The sequence below is a fragment of the Lithobates pipiens genome, unplaced genomic scaffold, assembly GCF_037356315.1.
Source record: "Lithobates pipiens isolate NorthernLeopardFrog02 unplaced genomic scaffold, aLitPip1_a1.2 Scaffold_8, whole genome shotgun sequence".
NCBI lineage: Eukaryota > Metazoa > Chordata > Amphibia > Anura > Ranidae > Lithobates > Lithobates pipiens.
Window position 1 is genome coordinate 632,685,440 of NW_027507903.1, and position 21,518 is coordinate 632,706,957.

General features: G+C 39.8%; 1 protein-coding gene and 1 pseudogene across 1 annotated transcript; both read left to right on the plus strand.

The window, feature by feature from the left end:
• The first annotated feature begins 3,085 nt into the window (after positions 1–3,085).
• Positions 3,086–4,076, plus strand: LOC143962420 (olfactory receptor 5AR1-like; annotated as a pseudogene).
• A 13,029-nt stretch (positions 4,077–17,105) lies between these two features.
• LOC143961530 (olfactory receptor 5AR1-like) lies at positions 17,106–21,101 on the plus strand. The gene has a single exon (XM_077470826.1). The coding sequence runs from the start codon at positions 18,218–18,220 to the stop codon at positions 19,211–19,213; it is 996 nt and encodes a 331-aa protein (XP_077326952.1). The 5' UTR covers positions 17,106–18,217; the 3' UTR covers positions 19,214–21,101.
• The last annotated feature ends 417 nt before the right edge of the window (positions 21,102–21,518 follow it).

The following is a 21,518-nucleotide window of genomic DNA, read 5'->3' on the forward strand; positions in this document are numbered from 1 at the left end:
TAGGACTGTTATTGTTTTATGCTCGCAAGTCCATACTCCTCAAATGGAAATATTCCGCAGGCCTCTACTTTAGACTTCTGGAAGTCTGTTGTTAATAAAATGGTGCCATTGTATACGAGGGGGGGCTAATAAGTATTGAGCCTTACCCAGAAAAAATTGACCTAGGAAGCTGTAAATGCCACACTATTCTAAATATTATCTCAGGAAATGTGATGAAAGTCCCTTCAAATAAAATGTGATCACTTGAAAGCCTGAGGAGGTCTATTTTGCCATTGTTTGACCTGCAGTGTGTGACCAAGCGTTGTCATGCAACAGTTCGGTTGTCAAAAGTTTTGGGATCCACTTTGCTGCAAGCTTTCTTATTTCCAAGTTGTTGTGGATAATGGCACTAACTGTCCCACGTGATATTCCCAGATATGTAGCAATACTTTTGGCTGATATTCGGCAACCTTCCATGGTCATGTCATGAATGACTTTCACATTTACAGGCACAGAGATAGAAACAGGCCTTCCACTGGGTTTCTCACTTTCAACACCGAAATGGCTAGTTTTAACATTGACAACCCAATTTTTTACTGTTGCATATGAAGGGTCACTGTCACCCAAAGTTTGTGACATTTCATCATGGATCTGATTTGCACCTTTCTCTTGGAGAAACAGGAACTTGATCACGGTCCTATGCTTTTCAACATTGAATTTTTCTGGAAGTGCTGCCATGTTCACTTTGGACCTGAAAAAAAAAGATATTAAAATCATAGATAATTATTTTTTGCACCATTGAATATAGACAAATTGGCCAGTACACCCTGCAATTTACAGCTTCCTAGTTCATTTTTTTCTGGGTAAGGTTCAATATTTATCAACACCACCTTGAAAATTTCCATATGAACCTTGAAGATGCCCTAACAAAATCTCTAAGGTATGGGATATCTAGACGGAATTCAGGGACACGGTTGTCTCACCGTCCGTGCCCCCATGGTTATTGTCTATCTGCTTCCCAGTATTTAACATATTTCATTGTAATCTGGGTAATTGTTCTCCTGAATCCCACTTAGTGCCTACTAGCAGAACTGAGTAAGGTCAATTTGACTTTGGTTTTGCGTGCCTTTATTTTATTTTTATTTTTTTCTTCCTCCATTTTTTTTGTTCTGTGTTGGATATGCCCAATAGGCTTTGTTTTGTATACCTTAACTTTTAAACAGAATAAATATAATTTACAAAAAACAAAAGTAACAATGTGAGGATATTTTTAAACATGTATATAAAAAGTAGATCAATCCAGAAACCTTAACGTGCTTCGAATTTGTTTACTTGGTCAGTAAGGTTTAGTGAAAATGACAGATTTTGCTACCTTGAAAATAAGAACATTTCACCAAAATGTTATCAATTGGGCAAAATACAGCAAAACGTTAATGGGGAAGATGAAATTATGTAGCTTTGTGATGTTTTTAAGGACCCACTGGGTTTTTAAATGGCTCCTGAGGATTATGGAGGCTACTTCAAAGTATCCTGGACTGTGCTTGTGCTAAAAAAGCACCACTCATTAATCTCATTATTTTTCATCCTTTGAAAAAAAGAAAAAAACTGACAATGAAAAATTGTAATTAAAAAAATCAAGATCATAAAATTAAATAAACCAAACTACCCGAAATGCAAAAAAAACCCTTCTAAATAAAAAGTACAATTTTAAGTAATTTAAGTAGCTCAATGAGTGAAATTAAGTGGCAAAATGTATAAAGCATGGACTATGACATTTACCAAGCACTGAAATGTAAAGTTTTGAACAAAAAGAAAAAACTGGGAGTAATAAATATGAAATTAAAAAAATGTAAGAACAGAAAATTTAATAAGCTAAATTACCCAAAATGCAAAAAACCCCTTCTAAATTAAAAGAAAAAAAAGAGTAAATTTTGTACCTCAATAAGTGACATAAAGGGGCAGGTTTATAAAGCATTGAATGTGACATTTACCAAGCATCGAAATGTAAAGCTCTTAACAAAAAGAAAAAAACTGACAGTAAAGAAACGTTAGAACATAAATTGAAATACACTAAACTACCCAAAATGCACAAAACTCCTTCTGAATTAAAAAAATAATAAAACAAGTACATTTTGCCTTAGAAGCTCAATGAGTGAAATTAATGGATATTTATTATATTATTATATTTATAAAGCATTTATTAAAATGTAAAATATATACACCAGAAAGATACACCGTAATGAATATTTGGTGAATGTCACATTCGCTGCTTTATAAATATACTCGCTAATTGTTTCAAATTGTACTGAAGTCACTAAACTAAATTTTTCTTCTTCTAAAAAAAAAACTGTAGTAATGGCGATATACAGAAAACCTTTAGGGCTGTTTCACACGGGTGGCCAGGAAGCAATAAACACAGGTGGCAGAGCAGAGGTCTTAGCACCCTCAGGGCCATCCACCTAAATTCTAACATTATAACTGAACGGGGCATTAAACTTGCCATGGCCATGATGCTTTGCTTCGCACCCACAGTAATTTTACATTGGCTTGCAGAGTTTGATAGTCAATGAGATCACTGGGAAGTCAATGGGAGCTCACTTCAACCAGGAGACAAAATGCCTATTCCTCTTGAGAATAAAAAAGAGACATTCAAGAGGTGCCAGGATCACCTCCTAAATAAATGTCGGCCATTGTAATACCACCCAAATGAAAAGACATCTAGCTCAGCTTTTCAGAAAGTAGTAGGCACTGTCACTGGTGTGAAAGAGCCGTTACTGAAAGAAATAACATGGCTAACATTATTCTCCTTCTCTTCTGAAAATGATAGTGGTCTGGTTATATCATGAGGATCCAATGACTTCAATACTTCCTGGTGTGGAACATATACTGCATGTTGAACAAAGCTCTTTCTAACTTTGCTTGCTGCATGCTTGTCCTTTGTTGCTGACCTAAAAGTTTGAGTTAACAAGATGATTAGGTTTTTTTTTTGTAGAAGGAGTTCAGCTATAACAGTCTACATATTTTTTCTCGGCATAAGATTCATTTAAAAAAATCCCTGCTCCTATTATCCAAAATGAAGGTCCATTCCTAATCTATAAAAAGCTCAATGGCTATGGAAAACATCACGTGGATGACAGTGTTTGAATTTTCTGGGCTAACCAATAATGATAAATTAATCCCGTTCCTCTTTGCTTTTTTCTTGATGGTGTACCTTGTGACCATAATCGGGAACATTGGCATAATTATTCTTGTCCTTGTTGCCTCCAACCTTCACACTCCAATGTATTACTTTTTGAGTAGCCTTTCAGCAGTTGACCTTTTCTACTCTACAGCTATCACTCCTAAATTGTTGTCTGACCTTTCATTCCTCAGGAAGACCATATCATTTAGTGGTTGTGCCTTACAATTTTTGTTTTTGCTGGCCTAGCAGGATCTGAGGTTATCCTACTCTCCAGTATATCATATGACCGCTACACTGCTATCTGCCACCCTCTTCACTATGTTTCCATGACCAAAAGAAAATGTTTGTCTCTTGTTGGTTTCTCCTTCTTCATGGGCTTCCTCCAGTCAGTTGTACAGACCAGCTGCTTATTCAATCTCCATTACTGTGGTTCGAATCTTATAGACCATTTCTACTGTGACGTCCCTCCCATACTCCGGTTGTCTTGCTCCAAAACACTTCTTTGCAGCATGTTAACTATTGTCGTTGTTGGTTGTTATTGTTTTTATTCACTGTCAACAATCCTGGTCTCTTATGTTTTTATCTTTACCACCATATTACGTATAAAATCGTCTGAGGGACGCCAGAAAGCGTTCAGCACTTGCTCTTCCCATCTCATGTGCGCCTGCGTCTTCTTTGTTTCAGTTTTTATTACTTATTTGAATTCGCCTTCCAGTGCCTGGGACAATAAAAACAAAGTGGCTTCTGTCTTTTTCTCAGTAATGACCCAGATGTTGAACCCTCTTATTTACAGCTTGAGGAGCAAAGAGGTGAAAAGGCCATCAAGCAAGCAATGCGTAGTATTTTACATGTATTTGAAATTTTTGCGTCTCACTGCTCAAACGGACATGACATCATATGCGGTCCACGGGAATAGCGACAGCAATCCATCCTCTATCTATTCGACCATGGACCGCATGTGACGTCATGTCCGTTTGAGCAGTGAGATGCACGTTGGAATCCGGTGAGGCAGACGTCGCCTTTGTCTGTACCATTTCAATGGCAGTGTGCTGGACATTATCCTTTGAGTTAAAACATTTATGCTGGTCGAGCTGGTGCCAGTCTGGGCACCTTGACATGTAAGCGCATATATTTTGGGATTGGTTTTAAAAGGGACCATTTTTAATAAAACTGTGTTGCACGATCACCGTGTTTATCTTCTTTCTGGGTGATTGGTGTATATCCTGCTGAGAGGAAGGAGCATCTGTGAGCTGGAAAAGGAGAAAACTTGGAACCCCATGCTGGGAGATTGTAATAATATCCTTATACACGTTTGCGGTCCAGCAGGCCTTTTGGCTCTGGTAAGTGAGCATTTGCATCATTGCTGGTGGAGCACTTTTTTTTCTTGGAATCATATAAAGATGCACGGCAGATTGGAATCATTTAATTAAAGTGCAAGGACTTGGAAATGGTCACAGTTAAATAAGGACTTTAATCTGCATATTTTGATTTCATTTTCATTTTCATTTTTTTTGATATGTATATGCATTACGTTATCACTGATAGAACACTGGTAATATTAATAGGATTTTGTTCACAGCATTTTTGTGAATTTTTTTTTTATATACTTAAAGGGGCAACTGTTACATGTATCTACACAGGGTTGGCTCCTTTTTATATTTTGAAATGATATTTAATAACAAATTCCAGTTACAAGCTAAAAGAAGGAGTGAGGATAAGATTGCCATTGTTTTATTTTGCTCCTTTTTTGTTTTTTATAGCTTGTTAAGTTTTGGAAGAGAGATAAGGAGCTATATAGCTATGCAATTCATTAATCCCTTCTCTTGCACCAACCAATTCATTCTTTCCTACTTAATGTAAACATGACCTTTTGTCTCCATACACACCTCTCCTGCTTCGCAATCCATTGTACCAAAGACCAACCTTTTTTGTGCCAAAAGATGCCAGCATGAAGATCCCAAAGACAAAATGTACTATATATTACTAGAGATATGTGAACTTGAAATGTTTGATCATTTAGAGTTCTGATTAACTTTGTATTGAGTCAGTAAAATTTGAAACTTGTGTAGCACCCCCTATCATAGGTAGGTGCTAGAGTGAGGATTTTGTAAAAGGAAACTGTCAGTTCAGGTAAATTTGGGCAGGCCTATGCTTCAGGCTGGGCCTGTTTGTTTTGATCTGGGGGTCAGGGAGTGGTTAGTGTAGCAGTGGGTGTGACCACCTGTGCTTTATTTCTGAGTCGCGTCCCCTGCTTCCAGGAAGAATGATCTGGAAGAGGGGCAGGGCCTAGGACTGGAGTGGCAGGCAGCTCATCTGAGGAGCCAACTGGAATTGGCAGGGGGCGCACCTCCCATATAGACTGAGGTAACAGCCCGCTGGGGAGGAGTTGTCAGCTGAGAGACGTGGAGAATGGAGTACTAGGCAGCAGCAGGGGCCCCATTCCCATCTGAGGGGGTGTGAGGCCTAGCGGAGGAGCCTGGGAGAGCTGGAAAGGAGCTTCACCCTTACATGGTCATGGATAAAGTATTCTGGAACAGATGGGGCTGGAGAAGCTTTTTGAATGTACATCCAGTTAGTATTATTTTGATGTGGAGAGAGATAAAACAGGCCTATTAAACAGTTAGTGTGCTATTCTGATTCTATTGTCAGTGTAGAATATCAGTTTAGTGTGAATCTAGTGATAGATCAGTCACTGTGAGTGTAGTGACCACCATTTATCTTTACATTAGAGTGAATCTAGTGATAGTTCAGACAGTGTGAGTGTAGTGACTGTTTAATACAGTATATTTCTTTGCGTTACTGCAAGTTTAACGCCATATATTTCAATGCTAGTAGCCCTGTTCTATCTCTCTCCACGTTAAAATACTATTATTCTTTATTTTCAAAATTATCAAACATTATCTCTCCTTTACAAAAAGTTACATCCATACAATTTTTTTTCTATTAAATACTTCCTTTGACCCAACCCCCCCCCCCCCCCCCACCCCTCTCTCACTCGATCCTTCCAATATTATGTCTCACTAACATTCGAGTAACTTCAGGTAGTTTTCAGTTTTTCTAAATTGCAGCCATTGCCACCACTTGTTCTGGTACCTCTCCTCTGAGTGCTCTGACTTGAATACCGTCTCTTCAATATTTCTTATCCTTTCTAATCTTTCTACCCATTCCTTCATTGTAGGAGGTTCCTGAGTTTTCCATCTTCGCGGTATCAATGCCTTAGCAGAATTAAATAGGCAAGGGATCAGGGAATGCCCATAACCTCCTGTAACCTAATGCTATCTTTCTTGGCCCACCTACTAAAATATATATATATTCCTCTTGCCCTGGTCTAAAAAATGTAGTGTCTAAAAGCGTGATTAATGGTAAATTGTGTTCCCAATCATGTCTCTTATTTATTGTGTCCCAAATCCGAAGTGAACTTTTTGTCAATATACTTGTGTTAACCCCTAATTCTCTGCATCTTGCCGGTATCCATATTAACTCTCCAATATTATTTGTGCTTAACTTAATTTCTAGTTCCACCCAGTCCTTGCCCTTTTCATTGTGAATCCAATCCGTAACTCGTGATATCATAATAGCCTCATAATACTTTTTAAAATCGGGTAGTGCCAAGCCTCCTCTATCCTTACCTCTAGTCAGAGTGTTAAACGCCACCCATATGCTTGTGGTAATAGGATTGGAACCATTTGACATGTATATGTAAATATTGGTAAAATAAACATCTTAACTACATTTATTCTCCCCATCCATGAAAGAGCTTTATATTGAATCTTGCCTAAATGCTGCTTAATTTTATTCAGAAGAGGGATATAGTTAGCCTCGAACAAGCCTCCCATTTTTACTGTCAATTTTATTCCCAAGTAGCCTAATTCTTTCGGGCACCATCTGAAAGGCAATTTAACCTGAAGTGCGTTCTGTTCTTCTACCAATAAATTTAGATTTAATATTTCAGATTTAGTCATATTCACTTTAAAATTAGAGAGTTTCCCAAATTTTAAGAGTTCCTTCATTATCCCCGGGATAGAAATCCTAGAGTTAGAGATATAGAGCAGAAGGTCATCTGCAAAAGCGGCAATCTTATATTCTCTCCCCTTCACCCATATTCCCTGAATATCTTGATTTTTCCTGATAGCCGCCAAGAGGGGTTCTAACGTCATTATAAACAGAAGCAGGGAAAGTGGGCATCCCTGTCTTGCCCCATTGAAAAGTTCAAGGGGGCAGGACAGGGTCCCGTTAATTCTTATTCTAGCTTTGGGATGGTGATAAAGAGCTTCTATCCATCCTCTCATCCTTTCTCCTATTCTGCAGTGTCTCAATGTTTCAAAGAGGAACCCCAACTGACCCTGTTGAATGCTTTTTCAGCATCTATAGACAAGAGTACAGTGGGGGCACCCTGCCTGATTGCTTCCTGCATTAACATAGTGGTCTTCAATACGTTATCCCTCCCCTCTCTCCCTTGGATAAATCCAACCTGATCCCTCTGTATCCAATCTGGCCTTAATCGCTCCACAATAATTTTTGCGAACAGTTTAATATCTGAATTCAATAGGGAGATTGGTCTATAGCTTTCAACTGCCATAGGGTCCTTTGCTTCTTTCAAGATCAATGCTATATGCATCAGCAATGTCTCTTCTCTAAATTTGCCTCCATTCCCCACTACATTAAAATACTCACACAATTTTGGAGCTAGCTGTTTTTGAAATTACTTATAGTATGAGATCGGGAACCCGTCGGGGCCAGGGCAACCTCCCACAGCTATATTTTTGATTGCTCTCTCAACTTCCTCATTTGAGATTGTGGCTTCTAATGCATCCATTTCTTCTTGCGTAGCCCTGTGCAAATCTAACCCCCTCAGATAATCCCTTATTTCATCTTGGGCCCCACTCTCCCCACTATCCAGATGTCCTATGTTATAAAGGGCACTATAATATGCATAAAACGTATTCACTATATTCTCCGGCATATTTTATACTTCCCCTTCCCTATCTCTCACTTTTGGGATAAAAGTTCTACTATTTTTTTCCTTCACCCTCCTAGCCAACAATTTGCCTGATTTATTTCCCCATTGATATCTTTCCTTATCAAGGATATGATAAGCAGCCTTTCTCTCCTGCTCTAGGCAATCCTCCAGCTCTCTCTTCTTCGTTATTAGGTCCTGACTCTCCGGTATCCCCCTTGGTCTCTTACTCTGTTTTAGTTTCTGAATTTTCCTTTTTTCCCTCTCCTTCTTTTTCCCCGCTCCAATCCCTATTAATACCCCTCTTATTACTACTTTGTGTGTTTCCCATAGTATTGGACTGGGGATTCCTGGGGTATCATTTAATCTGAAGAATTGTTCCACCTCTTGCTAAATCCTACTTACTGATTCCTTGTCCTGTAACAATGATTAATTAAGCCTCCAGTTTGTCCCCGGTCCACAGACTTCCCCTATCTCCAGTTGAATTTTTACTGGTGCGTTGTCTGATACCGTTATTGTTTTTATTTCAGCTTTCTTAAGTGCAGACAGGAACTGGTGTTCCAAAAAGATATAATCTATTCTGGAGAAAGAGCCATGGCCTGGGGAGAAACAGGTATAGTCCCTGTCCCTTGGGTGAAGCGCCCACCAAGCGTCTTGTAGCTGGTAAATAGCTAAAGACCTTAAAAACGTTCTCTCTTTATGTTCAGGGGGCCCATTCCCTCCATCTGTAGCATTTTTTTTTTAGCATCCATACTCCAATTAAAGTCTCCTGCTAATATCAATTTACCCTCCTTAAAATCTTCTATTTTCTTTAACACATTCATTAAGAATTTATCCGAGTTCTTATTCGGAGCATAAACATTTACAATTGTACATTTCATGTTTAACAATATACCTTTTACACACAGGTACCTTCCCTCTGGGTCCACTAGTCGCTCTTCTAATTCAAATCTCATTGTTCTACCAAAGCCAATCGCCACTCCTCTGGAATAAGAGGAAGGGGAATCCCCATAAATCCACACCGGGAAATCAACTGAGTTTAATCTAATACCTGAAGTGTATGTTATGTGTGTCTCCTGAAGGCACACTATATTTGCTTCCAAATATTGTAGTTCATCGTTTATCCTATATCTTTTCTTTTTTGTATTTAAGCCCCTTACATTATAGGTAACTACATTAATTACTACCATACTTTACTTCTAAAGCTTGGTTAATTTCTTCTCTTTTTGGTGTGTCGTGAACCCAGCGGTGCCCGTTCTTGCAACATCTATGGAAGGATCGAGTGAGAGCCCAAAAAATAAAACAACCCAAAACAACAAAAAAAACAAATTTCCCAAACCCCCCTGTCCCACCCCCCACCCTCCCCCGTCCTATAACGGAACATCTCGGAAGACTGGGTAGGACTCCCTCTTTCCTGTTATTTCTGAAATTTTCTATGGTTCTGGTTGACCATTATCCGTGGTCGCCTCTCACCCATAGTGTCCCTGGGGCTCACACCCACGTCCGTCAGAGACCCCTCCCTGCCCCCCCTCCCCCCCTCCACCTAAACCCCCTAACCTATATTCCTGAGTTAAATTAGCTTCAAGTATTACTGACCGTTCCTCTCTCTCTCCATCTGACCCGGGTTTCCTGAACCACCCTACTTTGGGGCCTTTTCCATATCTCCCCCACATCATCCTCCCTCTCCCAATCTAACTGTGGGGTAGGTTTTATATCTAAGCAGTCACAAAACTCTTGCAGATCCTCTGGGAAGCGCAGAACCACAGAATGTCCCTCTTTCTTCCCTATCAGGCATGTCGGAAACCCCCATTGATATGGGATATCGGCTGCAACCATTAATTCCGTAAGCGGTTTTAGCCGTCTCCTTCTCCTTAGCGTCTCTACCACTAAATCTGAATAAATCTGCAGTTTTGCGCCCCCGTAGGTCACCCCTGGCATTGTTCTAATCCTTCCCATTACCTGCATTTTTTCCTCAACATAATGAAACCTCACTATTACGTCTCGCGGAGCTTCTGACCTTAATCCTGAGGATCGTGCTGTTCTATGTATTCTGTCTATTCTTAGTGATTCTGAGACTGCCTTATCTAGCAGGGAATTAAATATTTGTTGGGCTATTTCTCTAAGCGTTAAATTACTGTGGGTCTCGGGGAGCCCTTTTATTCGTAAGTTCTTTCTTCTGCTCCGATTCTCCTGATCTTCTAATTTATACATTAGTGTTCTATTTCCCTTTCGTAAAGCTGATACCTGCCCTAGTATTCCCTCTATCTTTTGGTCATGGGCCTCTACTCTATTTTCTATCTCCTCTACTCTCCCCAATACTTGCCCAATATCTGCCCTTATTGTAGCGATTTCTGCCTTTAGAGAGGTTTCCATTCTCGAGAGCATCTCCAAGAGCATCTCTCTTAATTGCGGGGTTTGTTCTAGGGGCGGGGTCTGGGCATAGCCTCCTGAAGCTAACTCTCCTTCCTCTGTGTCCACCCCCCCTTCCTGAACTCCCCCCGTCTCACTTCGCCACCCCGTAAACCCACTCCATTTTTCTTTGTCTCAGTTAACTTTGTGAAGATACTCTTCCCTCCTCTACTCTCTTCCCCCCTCTGCCTACTAGGTCCAGACCGAAGAGGTTTCTCCGCTCTAGGACTCCCGGTCTCCTCTTCTCTTATACTGGAGTTTGCGGCCATGTATTTCTGAATTCCTAATGGACTTGAGACTGGGGTGATTGATTTATTAGTTTTACTTACTTTCCCTCTCATGATGGCCAGGGGAGGACACTCTCTGTTCAACAGGAGCGTTACCAAATTTATAGTCCCTACAACCGGCCTCGCAACCTACGTTTCTCTAACCCAACTCTAACCAGTTATGTTATACACCACCTTACCACCTATACCCTTAACCCCAAGCGTTCCTGTTACAGATTCAAATACACCTTAGTTCAGGTCCTGTTCAATAATTTTACAAAAAGTCAGTTGCTAAACCCTTATAAGCAGACCACCCTATTTTATCCTTCAGAGCACCGTCCACGTACATATATCATCAGTTACTAAGGCTTAGCACCAAGGTATGTTTAGACAGAAGTTTAGGGGGGCCACATTAATTGTCTTCTTCCTCCACCTTGCTCCAATGGTACATCAATGGTTCTGATTAATACTGAAACCGATAAAGATTTTGCATTTATAAGCCCAACATAATAGATGTCATCCGATGTCACCAGTCCTCCACTTAATCGGCTTCCAACCTCAGCTATACTCCTTTAGGCCTCCCAAACCTTTCACATCGGGTCAGGCGATAATCACTATTCACTATGGCCACTTAGTTCATTTCTCCCCCAGTCAGTCTGGCTTCCGTTTATTTGTTACTGTCTCTGGCTGTTTACTTGGGGTGTCAAGTAGGCAATAGTAAGTCCTCAATATTTCAGCCCAGTGCCTCTCACATCATTCTTCAGCATCAATTGTAAGTGCCACTCCTCCGGTCTACCAATAGAGAGTAGAACCCTCCATAGTGTGAACCCACTTCAATCCTCACACATATTCCAAAGGGGTGGAAAAGTCTAGCTTCCTAATCCCCAAACTCCTTCCCCCTTTATTACCACAACGCCACTACAAAGCTCTATCAAGCCTTATCAAGTTGTCAGGCTTACCACCGCCGCAGCTCAAGCTCTGCTGGGTCCATTCAGCTGTCTCTCTTCCTCTCTGCCTGTCTCCTCCGCTGGCAGGGGACTTCCTAACAGGCAGCAGAACGGCGTACTGGCGGAGTAGGTGAGCGGAAGTCCGGGTAGCGGGGACCGCTCAGCTGGCGTGTGCGGGGGTTAGGACCAGCATGCCGTGCTATGCTGCTGTGCTGCTCGCGTCGGGCCGACCAGCTGGCCGGTCAGTACGGCTGTTTTAATGGCGTGGGTACGCCGCACTCAGCGAGGGAGAGCATGGAGGTTCGGGCTTCCGGGCCACGCCTCCTACGTCATGATGCTCCTCCCCTACATCATCCTCTCCACGTTAAAATAATACTAAAAATGTCCACTATTGAAAGAATACTTTTATAGTGTGGGGCAGGACTAAAAGTAATGAGCTATGATTGGATAGCGTCATCGTGACAGCGTCCAATCATGGCTCTGACAGTGCTCTATGCCCTGATTGGGCAAAGCTTTCATTGCTTCAGCAAATCAGGGATTCCAAGGCACTGTACAGTGGTGCAGTGCTTTGTGGTAATTCAGCGGGCAGAACAAAAGGCCGAACGCCCCGATAATTCAAGCGTTCGTTGAACGGGCGAACAGCCCAAACTATGACCCGAACTCATGCTCGGGCCGAACCGTTTGCCCATTTCTACTTGCTCCCAGTTTTTGGAAAATGTGGAAAGAGGATGGATGTACATTTTTTATACATTTTTCTTAGCTCCTGAACCATCAACACTACCTTGTGGCCATTTAAAGCAGGGGAGCCCAGGGAAAGCATTTGAGTGCAAGACACAATCTAATACCAGGATACTAGAGGACCAGCAAAATGGCAACCACAGAAACCAGAGATGCCATCACCGGATGCCATGTAACCCAGATGTGAAGTCAACGCACGGTTGTAGGGCTGGTTCAGGACAAGAAATGGACCACACTGACAGACTTCCAGGGGGATAATGCATTAGAAATGGCTGCTTCTTTCTCAAATCCAAGAAAGGGAGATACTAAAGAGTGTCTAAATAAAAACAAACAAAACCAAGTAAATGGAGGGAGGGACTGGATCTGAACCAAAAACAACACAATCCCATAACACCATTTTTTCTGTACATGGGGTTATGAGCTTTATGCAGTTAGTCCTTCATATACTTTGGTGCACTACAAGGATGGACATCTGTTTTTTTTTTACCGCAGTCTTATTTCTACAGCAACTCCTGACTGTCATTTTCACAGCTGAAAATTGCCTAGAAGTGTAGGAGGGGTAGAAGAACTGAGCGGCTTACACTTGCAAGAAAGGGAGATGCTAAAAAGTTCTTAAAATAAAAAAATGGGCAAAAGGGAGGGATGGACAGGATGTGAACCAAAGACAAGAAGAAAGCGGCCCATCACATTATTGTTTTGTATATGGGGTTATTACCTTTGTGTATTCCGTTCTTTTTCTTATTTTGGTGCACTACAAGGATGGATATCTGGTTTGTTTTTACAGCAGTTGTATTTCCACAGCAACTCCTGACTGCCATTTAGACAGCTGGGAATTGCCTGAAAGTGCAAGAGAGGCAGAAGAACAGGGCAGCTTACACTTGCCCTGCGTACTTTGATAACTTTTTTGTGATGAGTATAGCACACCCAGTGTCCACAACTGCTTAAACATTCTTAGAAAAAAAGGTAACAAACAAGTAGAACTATAAACAAAAATGTTTTAGTTTTTTTTTTTGGATAGAGTAACGGAGTAAGATAACCCCTATCAGATTATTTTTTGCTTTCTGTATCCTATTGGGGAGATTTCCCTTCACTTCCTTTCCCATAGCCAATCAGGAAGTGAGATGAAATCCCTGAAAGTTAAGGGAATCACTTGGGAACCCCCAAGTCACCAGAACTAGTGTCCCCTTTGGAAGATTTGCACGCTATTACTTTTCTGGGGACAACCCAAAATTTGTGAGTTTTTTATTTACTTTCTCTTTCAATGATAATGGTAAGCAGGACACAAAGAGAGGATGAATCTCCTTAATGGGATATGGCATAAAGAGCAATAAAATCCGACGGGTGTTCCAATCTCTCTCCACTCTATCCAAAATGTAAAAAGAAAAAGCCTTTCTTTGTACTTCGATGGGCCCTTTTCTGTCATCAGTGTTCTCTGTGATCATTCTATGTCATCTATGTATCTTTGAAAAGTTTTGGGGTGTGTATACCTTTAGCACCTTAATAATAATTTATCACACTGCTCATAGCTGTGATAAATTATACATGAAACACAAACTAAAGGATGAATTCCTCAATGCCACAATAAATTAATCCACAAGAAATCAGTTATTACCGACCTTGTTTGTTGATGCAAATTTATGATATGCTCTGGGATGGATGAGAATTGCTCCCAAGCTAATATGATATATTATAAAAATATTCCAGATTCCCATGATCTCTAACATCATATGAGAATGAATACAGGAGAGGTGAGGAAATGGCACAGAAAATGGTAACCAGATATAGTCCATTTGTTGTTTAGTTTGGCAACAAATTGTCCATCGTGATTCACCACAGTTTCAGCTGCCACCCTATTTTCTCCGATTTTACTAAAGGGCAAGTACAGTGTATTTTTAGGAAGCATATATTTTCTGTTATAACTGAATCATTTACCTGAAAGTAATTTTTGATATGTACTTAAAAAAAATATATATATTTTACATATTAATACTTTAAGCCGACTTATTAAAGGAGCTTAGAATCTTCACATAAAAAAAAAAAAAGTGAAGATATTCAATTAACTTATCCAATCATGTGAAAAGCAAATCCCTATTTTATCTGCTCTTGATTGGAGAATTAAAAACAAAATTCACACAATTTATTACCCGAAGATTCTCAACACCTTTAGTAAATCAGCCCAATTCCATCCTTAAGGATTGAATCTCAGTTTTGTATCTGTGGTCTTGAAAATTATTATAATGCACTGTATGTACTGTTTTTTAGTACATGTTCTTCAACAAAAAATTTTAACACTGGAGCTGTAAAAGAGAACAAAAAGAATGTTTACAAGTAACAATATGATTGGGAGAATATGTGGGATTACCCTATGCAACACCTGGTCTCCGTCATGGAAAGATTTATACAATTTAAAATTCTTTATAGAGTCTACTTCACTCTCCAACGGTTACATAAAATGTTTTCCATACACTCATCTAAATGCTGGCGCTGTTCGGAAGACCCTGACACATTTTTACACATGTTTTGGGACTGTCTGGGCATTAAAGTTTTTTGGACTAAAATTTCTTAATGCATTTGTTACTACCATTTTGATACCCGTATTCATTGATGTTTGTCTATTGGGTCTAGTTCATTTGCTAGCTACCTCTTGGGCCATGAGGATTTTTATAGGACTGTTATTGTTTTATGCTCGCAAGTCCATACTCCTCAAATGGAAATATCCGCAGGCCTCTACTTTAGACTTCTGGAAGTCTGTTGTTAATAAAATGGTGCCATTGTATACGAGGGGGGGCTGATAAGTATTGAGCCTTACCCAGAAGAAATTGACCTAGGAAGCTGTAAATGCCACACTATTCTAAATATTATCTCAGGAAATGTGATGAAAGTCCCTTCAAATAAAATTTGATCACTTGAAAGCCTAAGGAGGTCTATTTTGCCATTGTTTGACCTGCAGTGTGTGACCAAGCGTTGTCATGCAACAGTTCGGTTGTCAAAAGTTTTGGGATCCACTTTGCTGCAAGCTTTCTTATTTCCAAGTTGTTGTGGATAATGGCACCAACTCTCCCACGTGATATTCCCAGATATGTAGCAATACTTTTGGCTGATATTCGGCAGCCCTCCATGGTCAAGTCATGGATGGCTTTGACATTTACAGGCACAGAGACAGAAACAGGCCTTCCACTGGGTTTCTCACTTTCAACACCGAAATGGCTAGTTTTAAAATTGACAACCCAATGTTTTACTGTTGCATATGAAGGGTCACTGTCACCCAAAGTTTGACATTTCATCATGGATCTGCTTAGAACCTTTCTCTTGGAGAAACAGGAACTTGATCACGGTCCTATGCTCTTCAACATTGAATTGTTCTGGAAGTGCTGCCATGTTCACTTTGGACATCAACAAAAAAAAAAGATGTTAAAATCATAAATAGTTATTTTTTGCACCACTGAATATAGACAAATTGGCCGGTACACCCTGCAATTTACAGCTTCCTAGTTAAAAAAATTTCTGGGTAAGGTTCAATATTTATCAGCACCACCTCGAAAATTTCCATATGAACCTTGAAGATGCCCTAACAAAATCTCTAAGGTATGGGATATCTAGACGGAGTTCAGGGACACAGTTGTCTCACCGTCAGTGCCCCCATGATTATTGTCTATCTGCTTCCCAGTATTTAACATATTTCATTGTAATGTGGGTAATTGTTCTCCTGAATCCCACTTAGTGCCTACTAGCAGAACTGAGTAAGGTCAATTTGACTTTGGTTTTGCGTGCCTTTATTTTATTTTTATTTTTTTCTTCCTCTATTTTTTGTTCTGTGTTGGATATGCCCAATAGGCTTTGTTTTGTATACCTTAACTTTTAAACTGAATAAATATAATTTACAAAAAAAAAAGGAACAATGTGAGGATATTTTTAAACATGTATATAAAAAGTAGATCAATCCAGAAACCTTAACGTGCTTCGAATTTGTTTACTTGGTCAGTAAGGTTTAGTGAAAATGACAGATTTTTCTACCTTGAAAATAAGAACATTTCACCAAAATTTTATCAATTGGGCAAAATACAGCAAAACGTTAATGGGGAAGATGAAATTATGTAGCTTTGTGATGTTTTTAAGGATCCACTGGGTTTTTAAATGGCTCCTGAGGGTTATGGAGGCTACTTCAAAGTATCCTGGACTGTGCTTGTGCTAAAAAAGCACCACTCATTAATCTCATTATTTTTCATCCTTTGAAAAAAAGAAAAAAACTGACAATGAAAAAATGTAATTAAAAAAATCAAGATCATAAAATTAAATAAACCAAACTACCCGAAATGCAAAAAAAACCCTTCTAAATAAAAAGTACAATTTTAAGTAATTTAAGTAGCTCAATGAGTGAAATTAAGTGGCAAAATGTATAAAGCATGGACTATGACATTTACCAAGCACTGAAATGTAAAGTTTTGAACAAAAAGAAAAAACTGGGAGTAATAAATATGAAATTAAAAAAATGTAAGAACAGAAAATTAAATAAGCTAAATTACCCAAAATGCAAAAAAAAACCTTCTAAATGAAAAGAAAAAAAGAGTAAATTTTGTACCTCAATAAGTGATATAAAGGGGCAGGTTTATAAAGCATTGAATGTGACATTTACCAAGCATCGAAATGTAAAGCTCTTAACAAAAAGAAAAAAACTGACAGTAAAGAAACGTTAGAACATAAATTGAAATACACTAAACTACCCAAAATGCACAAAACTCCTTCTGAATTAAAAAAATAATAAAACAAGTACATTTTGCCTTAGAAACTCAATGAGTGAAATTAATGGGTATTTATTATATTATTATATTTATAAAGCATTTATTAAAATGTAAAATATATACACCAGGAAGATACACCGTAATGAATATTTGGTGAATGTCACATTCGCTGCTTTAGAAATATACTCGCTAATTGTTTCAAATTGTACTGAAGTCACTAAACTAAATTTTTCTTCTTCTAAAAAAAAAACTGTAGTAATGGCGATATACAGAAAACCTTTAGGGCTGTTTCACACGGGTGACCAGGAAGCAATAAACACAGGTGGCTGAGCAGAGGTCTTACCACCCCCAGGGCCGTCCACCTAAATTCTAACATTATAACTGAACGGGGCATTAAACATGCCATTGCCATGATGCTTTGCTTTGCACTCAGTACATTGGCCTGCAGAGTTTGATAGTCAATGAGATCACTGGGAAGTCAATGGGAGCTCACTTCAACCAGGAGACAAAACGCTTATTCCTCTTGAGAATAAAAAAGAGAGACATTAAAGAGGTGCCAGGATCACCTCCTAAATGACTGTCGGCCAATGTAATACCACCCAAATGAAAAGACATCTAGCTCAGCTTTTCAGAAAGTGGTAGACACTGCCACTGGTGTGAAAGAGCCGTTACTGAAAGAAATAACATGGCTAACATTATTCTCCTTCTCTTCTGAAAATGATAGTGGCCTGGTTATCATGAGGATCCAATGACTTCAATACTTCCTGGTGTAGAACATATACTGCATGTTGAACAAAGCTCTTTCTAACTTTGCTTGCTGCATGCTTGTCCTTTGTTGCTGACCTAAAAGTTTGAGTTATTAAGATGATTAGGTTTTTTTTTTTCGTAGAAGGAGTTCAGCTATAACAGTCTACATATTTTTCTCGGCATAAGATTCATTTAAAAAATCCCTGCTCATATTATCCAAAATGTAGGTCCATTCCTAATCTAGAAAGAGCTCAATGGCTATGGAAAACATCACGCGGGTGACAGTGTTTGAATTTTCTGGGCTAACCAGTAGTGATAAATTAATCCCGTTCCTCTTTGCTTTTTTCTTGATGGTGTACCTTGTGACCATAATCGGAAACATTGGCATAATTATTCTTGTCCTTGTTGCCTCCAACCTTCACACTCCAATGTATTACTTTTTGAGTAGCCTTTCAGCAGTTGACCTTTTCTACTCTACAGCTATCACTCCTAAATTGTTGTCTGACCTTTCATCCCTCAGGAAGACCATATCATTTAGTGGTTGTGCCTTACAATTTTTGTTTTTTGCTGGCCTAGCAGGAACTGAGGTTATCCTACTCTCCAGTATGTCATATGACCGCTACACTGCTATCTGCCACCCTCTTCACTATGTGTCCATCATGACCAAAAGAAAATGTTTGTCTCTTGTTGGTTTCTCCTTCTTCATGGGCTTCCTCCAGTCAGTTGTACAGACCAGCTGCTTATTCAATCTCCCTTACTGTGCCTCGAATCTTATAGACCATTTCTACTGTGACGTCCCTCCCATACTCCGGTTGTCTTGCTCCAAAACACTTCTTTGCAGCATGTTAACTATTGTCGTTGTTGGTTGTTATTGTTTTTATTCACTGTCAACAATCCTGGTCTCTTATGTTTTTATCTTTACCACCATATTACGTATAAAATCTTCTGAGGGACGCCAGAAAGCATTCAGCACTTGCTCTTCCCATCTCATGTGCGCCTGCGTCTTCTTTGTTTCAGTTTTTATTACTTATTTGAATTCGCCTTCCAGTGCCTGGGACAATAAAAACAAAGTGGCTTCTGTATTTTACTCAGTAATGACCCAGATGTTGAACCCTCTTATTTACAGCTTGAGGAACAAAGAGGTGAAAAAGGCCATCAAGCAAGCAATACGTAGTATTTTACATGTATTTGAAATTTTTGCGTCTCACTGCTCAAACGGACATGACATCATATGCGGTCCACGGGAATAACGACAGCAATCCATCCTCTATCTATTCGACCATGGACCGCATGTGACGTCACGTCCGTTTGAGCAGTGAGATGCACGTTGGAATCCGGTGAGGCAGACGGCGCCTTTGTCTGTACCATTTCAATGGTAGTGTGCTGGACATTATCCTTTGAGTTAAAACATTTATGCTGGTCGAGCTGGTGCCAGTCTGGGCACCTTGACATGTAAGCGCATATATTTGGGGAATGGTTTTAAAAGGGACCATTTTTAATAAAACTGTGTTGCACGATCACCGTGTTTATCTTCTTTCTGGGTGATTGGTGTATATCCTGCTGAGAGGAAGGAGCATCTGTGAGCTGGAAAAGGAGAAAACTTGGAATCCCATGCTGGGAGATTGTAATAATATTCTTATACACGTTTGCGATTCAGCAGGCCTTTTGGCTCAGGTAAGTGAGCATTTGCATCATTGGCGGTGGAGCACTTTTTTTTCTTGGAATCATTTAAAGATGCACAGCGGAATGGAATCATTTAATTAAAGTGCAAGGACTTGGAAATGGTCACAGTAGAATAAGGACTTTAATCTGCATATTTTGACAGTGCTTTTCATTTTTTGATATGTATATGCATTACGTTATCACTGATAAAACACTGGTAATATTAATAGGATTTTGTTCACAGCATTTTTGAGAATTTTTCTTTTTTTTTCATACTTAAAGGGGCAACTGTTACATGTATCTATACAGGGTTGGATCCTTTTTATATTTTGAAATGATATTTAATAACAAATTCCAGTTAAAAGCTGCAAAGAAGGAGTGAGGATAAGATTGCCATTGTTTTATTTTGCTCCTTTTTTGTTTTTTATAGCTTGTTAAGTTTATGAAGAGAGATAAGGAGCTATATAGCTATGCAATTCATGAATCCCTTCTCTTGCACCACCCAATTCGTTCTTTCCTACCTAATGTAAACATGACCTCTTGTCTCCATACACACCTCTCCTGCTTCGCAATCCATTGTACCAAAGACCAACCTTTTTTGTGCCAAAAGATGCCAGCATGAAGATCCCAAAGTCAAAATGTACTATATATTACTAGAGATAAGTTTACTTGAAATGTTTGATCATTTAGAGTTCTGATGAACTTTTTATTGATTCAGTAAAATTTGAAACCTGTGTAGCACCCTCTATCATAGGTAGGTGCTAGAGTGAGGATTTTGTGAAGGGAAACTGTCAGTTCAGGTAAATTTGGGCAGGCCTATGCTTCAGGCTGGGCCTGTTTGTTTTGATCTGGGGGGCAGGGAGTGGTTAGTGCAGTAGTGGGTGTGACCACCTGTGCTTTAGTTCTGAGTCGCCTCCCCTGCTTCCAGGAAGAATGATCTGGAAAAGGGGCAGGGCCTAGGACTGGAGTGGCAGGCAGCTCATCTGAGGAGCCAACTGGAATTGGCAGGGGGCGCGCCTCCCATATAGACTGAGGTAACAGCCCGCTGGGGAGGAGTTGTCAGCCGGGAGACGTGGAGAATGGAGTACTAGGCAGCAGCAGGGGCCCCATTCCCATCTGGGGGGGTGTGAGGCCTAGCGTAGGATCCTGGGAGAGCTGGAAAGGAGCTTCACCCTTGCATGGTCATGGATGAAGTATTCTGGAACAGATGAGGCTGGAGAAGCTTTTTGAATGAACATCCAGTTAGTATTATTTTGATGTGGAGAGAGATAGAACAGGCCTACTAGACAGTTAGTGTGCTATTCTGATTCTATTGTCAGTGTAGAATGTGTCAGTGTGAATCTAGTGATAGATCAGTCACTGTGAGTGTAGTGACCACCATTTATCTTTACATTAGTGTGAATCTAGTGATAGTTCAGACAGTGTGAGTGTAGTGACTGTTTAATACAGTATATTTCTTTGCGTTACTGCAAGTTTAACGCCGTATATTTCAATGCTAGTAGCCCTGTTCTATCTCTCTCCACGTTAAAATAATACTAATAAAGTCCACAATTGAAAGTAAGAATACTTTTATGGTGTGGGGCGGGACTAAGAATAATGAGCTATGATTGGATAGCTTCATTGTGACAGCGTCCAATCATGGCTCTGACAGTGCTCTATGCCCTGATTGGGCAAAGCTTTCATTGCTTCAGGAAATCAGGGATTCCAAGGCACTGTACAGTGGTGCAGTGCATTGTGGTAATTCAGCAGGCAGAACAAACGGCCGAACACCCCGATAATTCAAGCGTTCGTCGAACGGGCGAACAGCCCAAACTATGACCCAAACTCATGCTCGGGCCGAACCATTCACCCATTTCTACTTGCTCCCAGTTTTTGGAAAATGTGGAAAGAGGA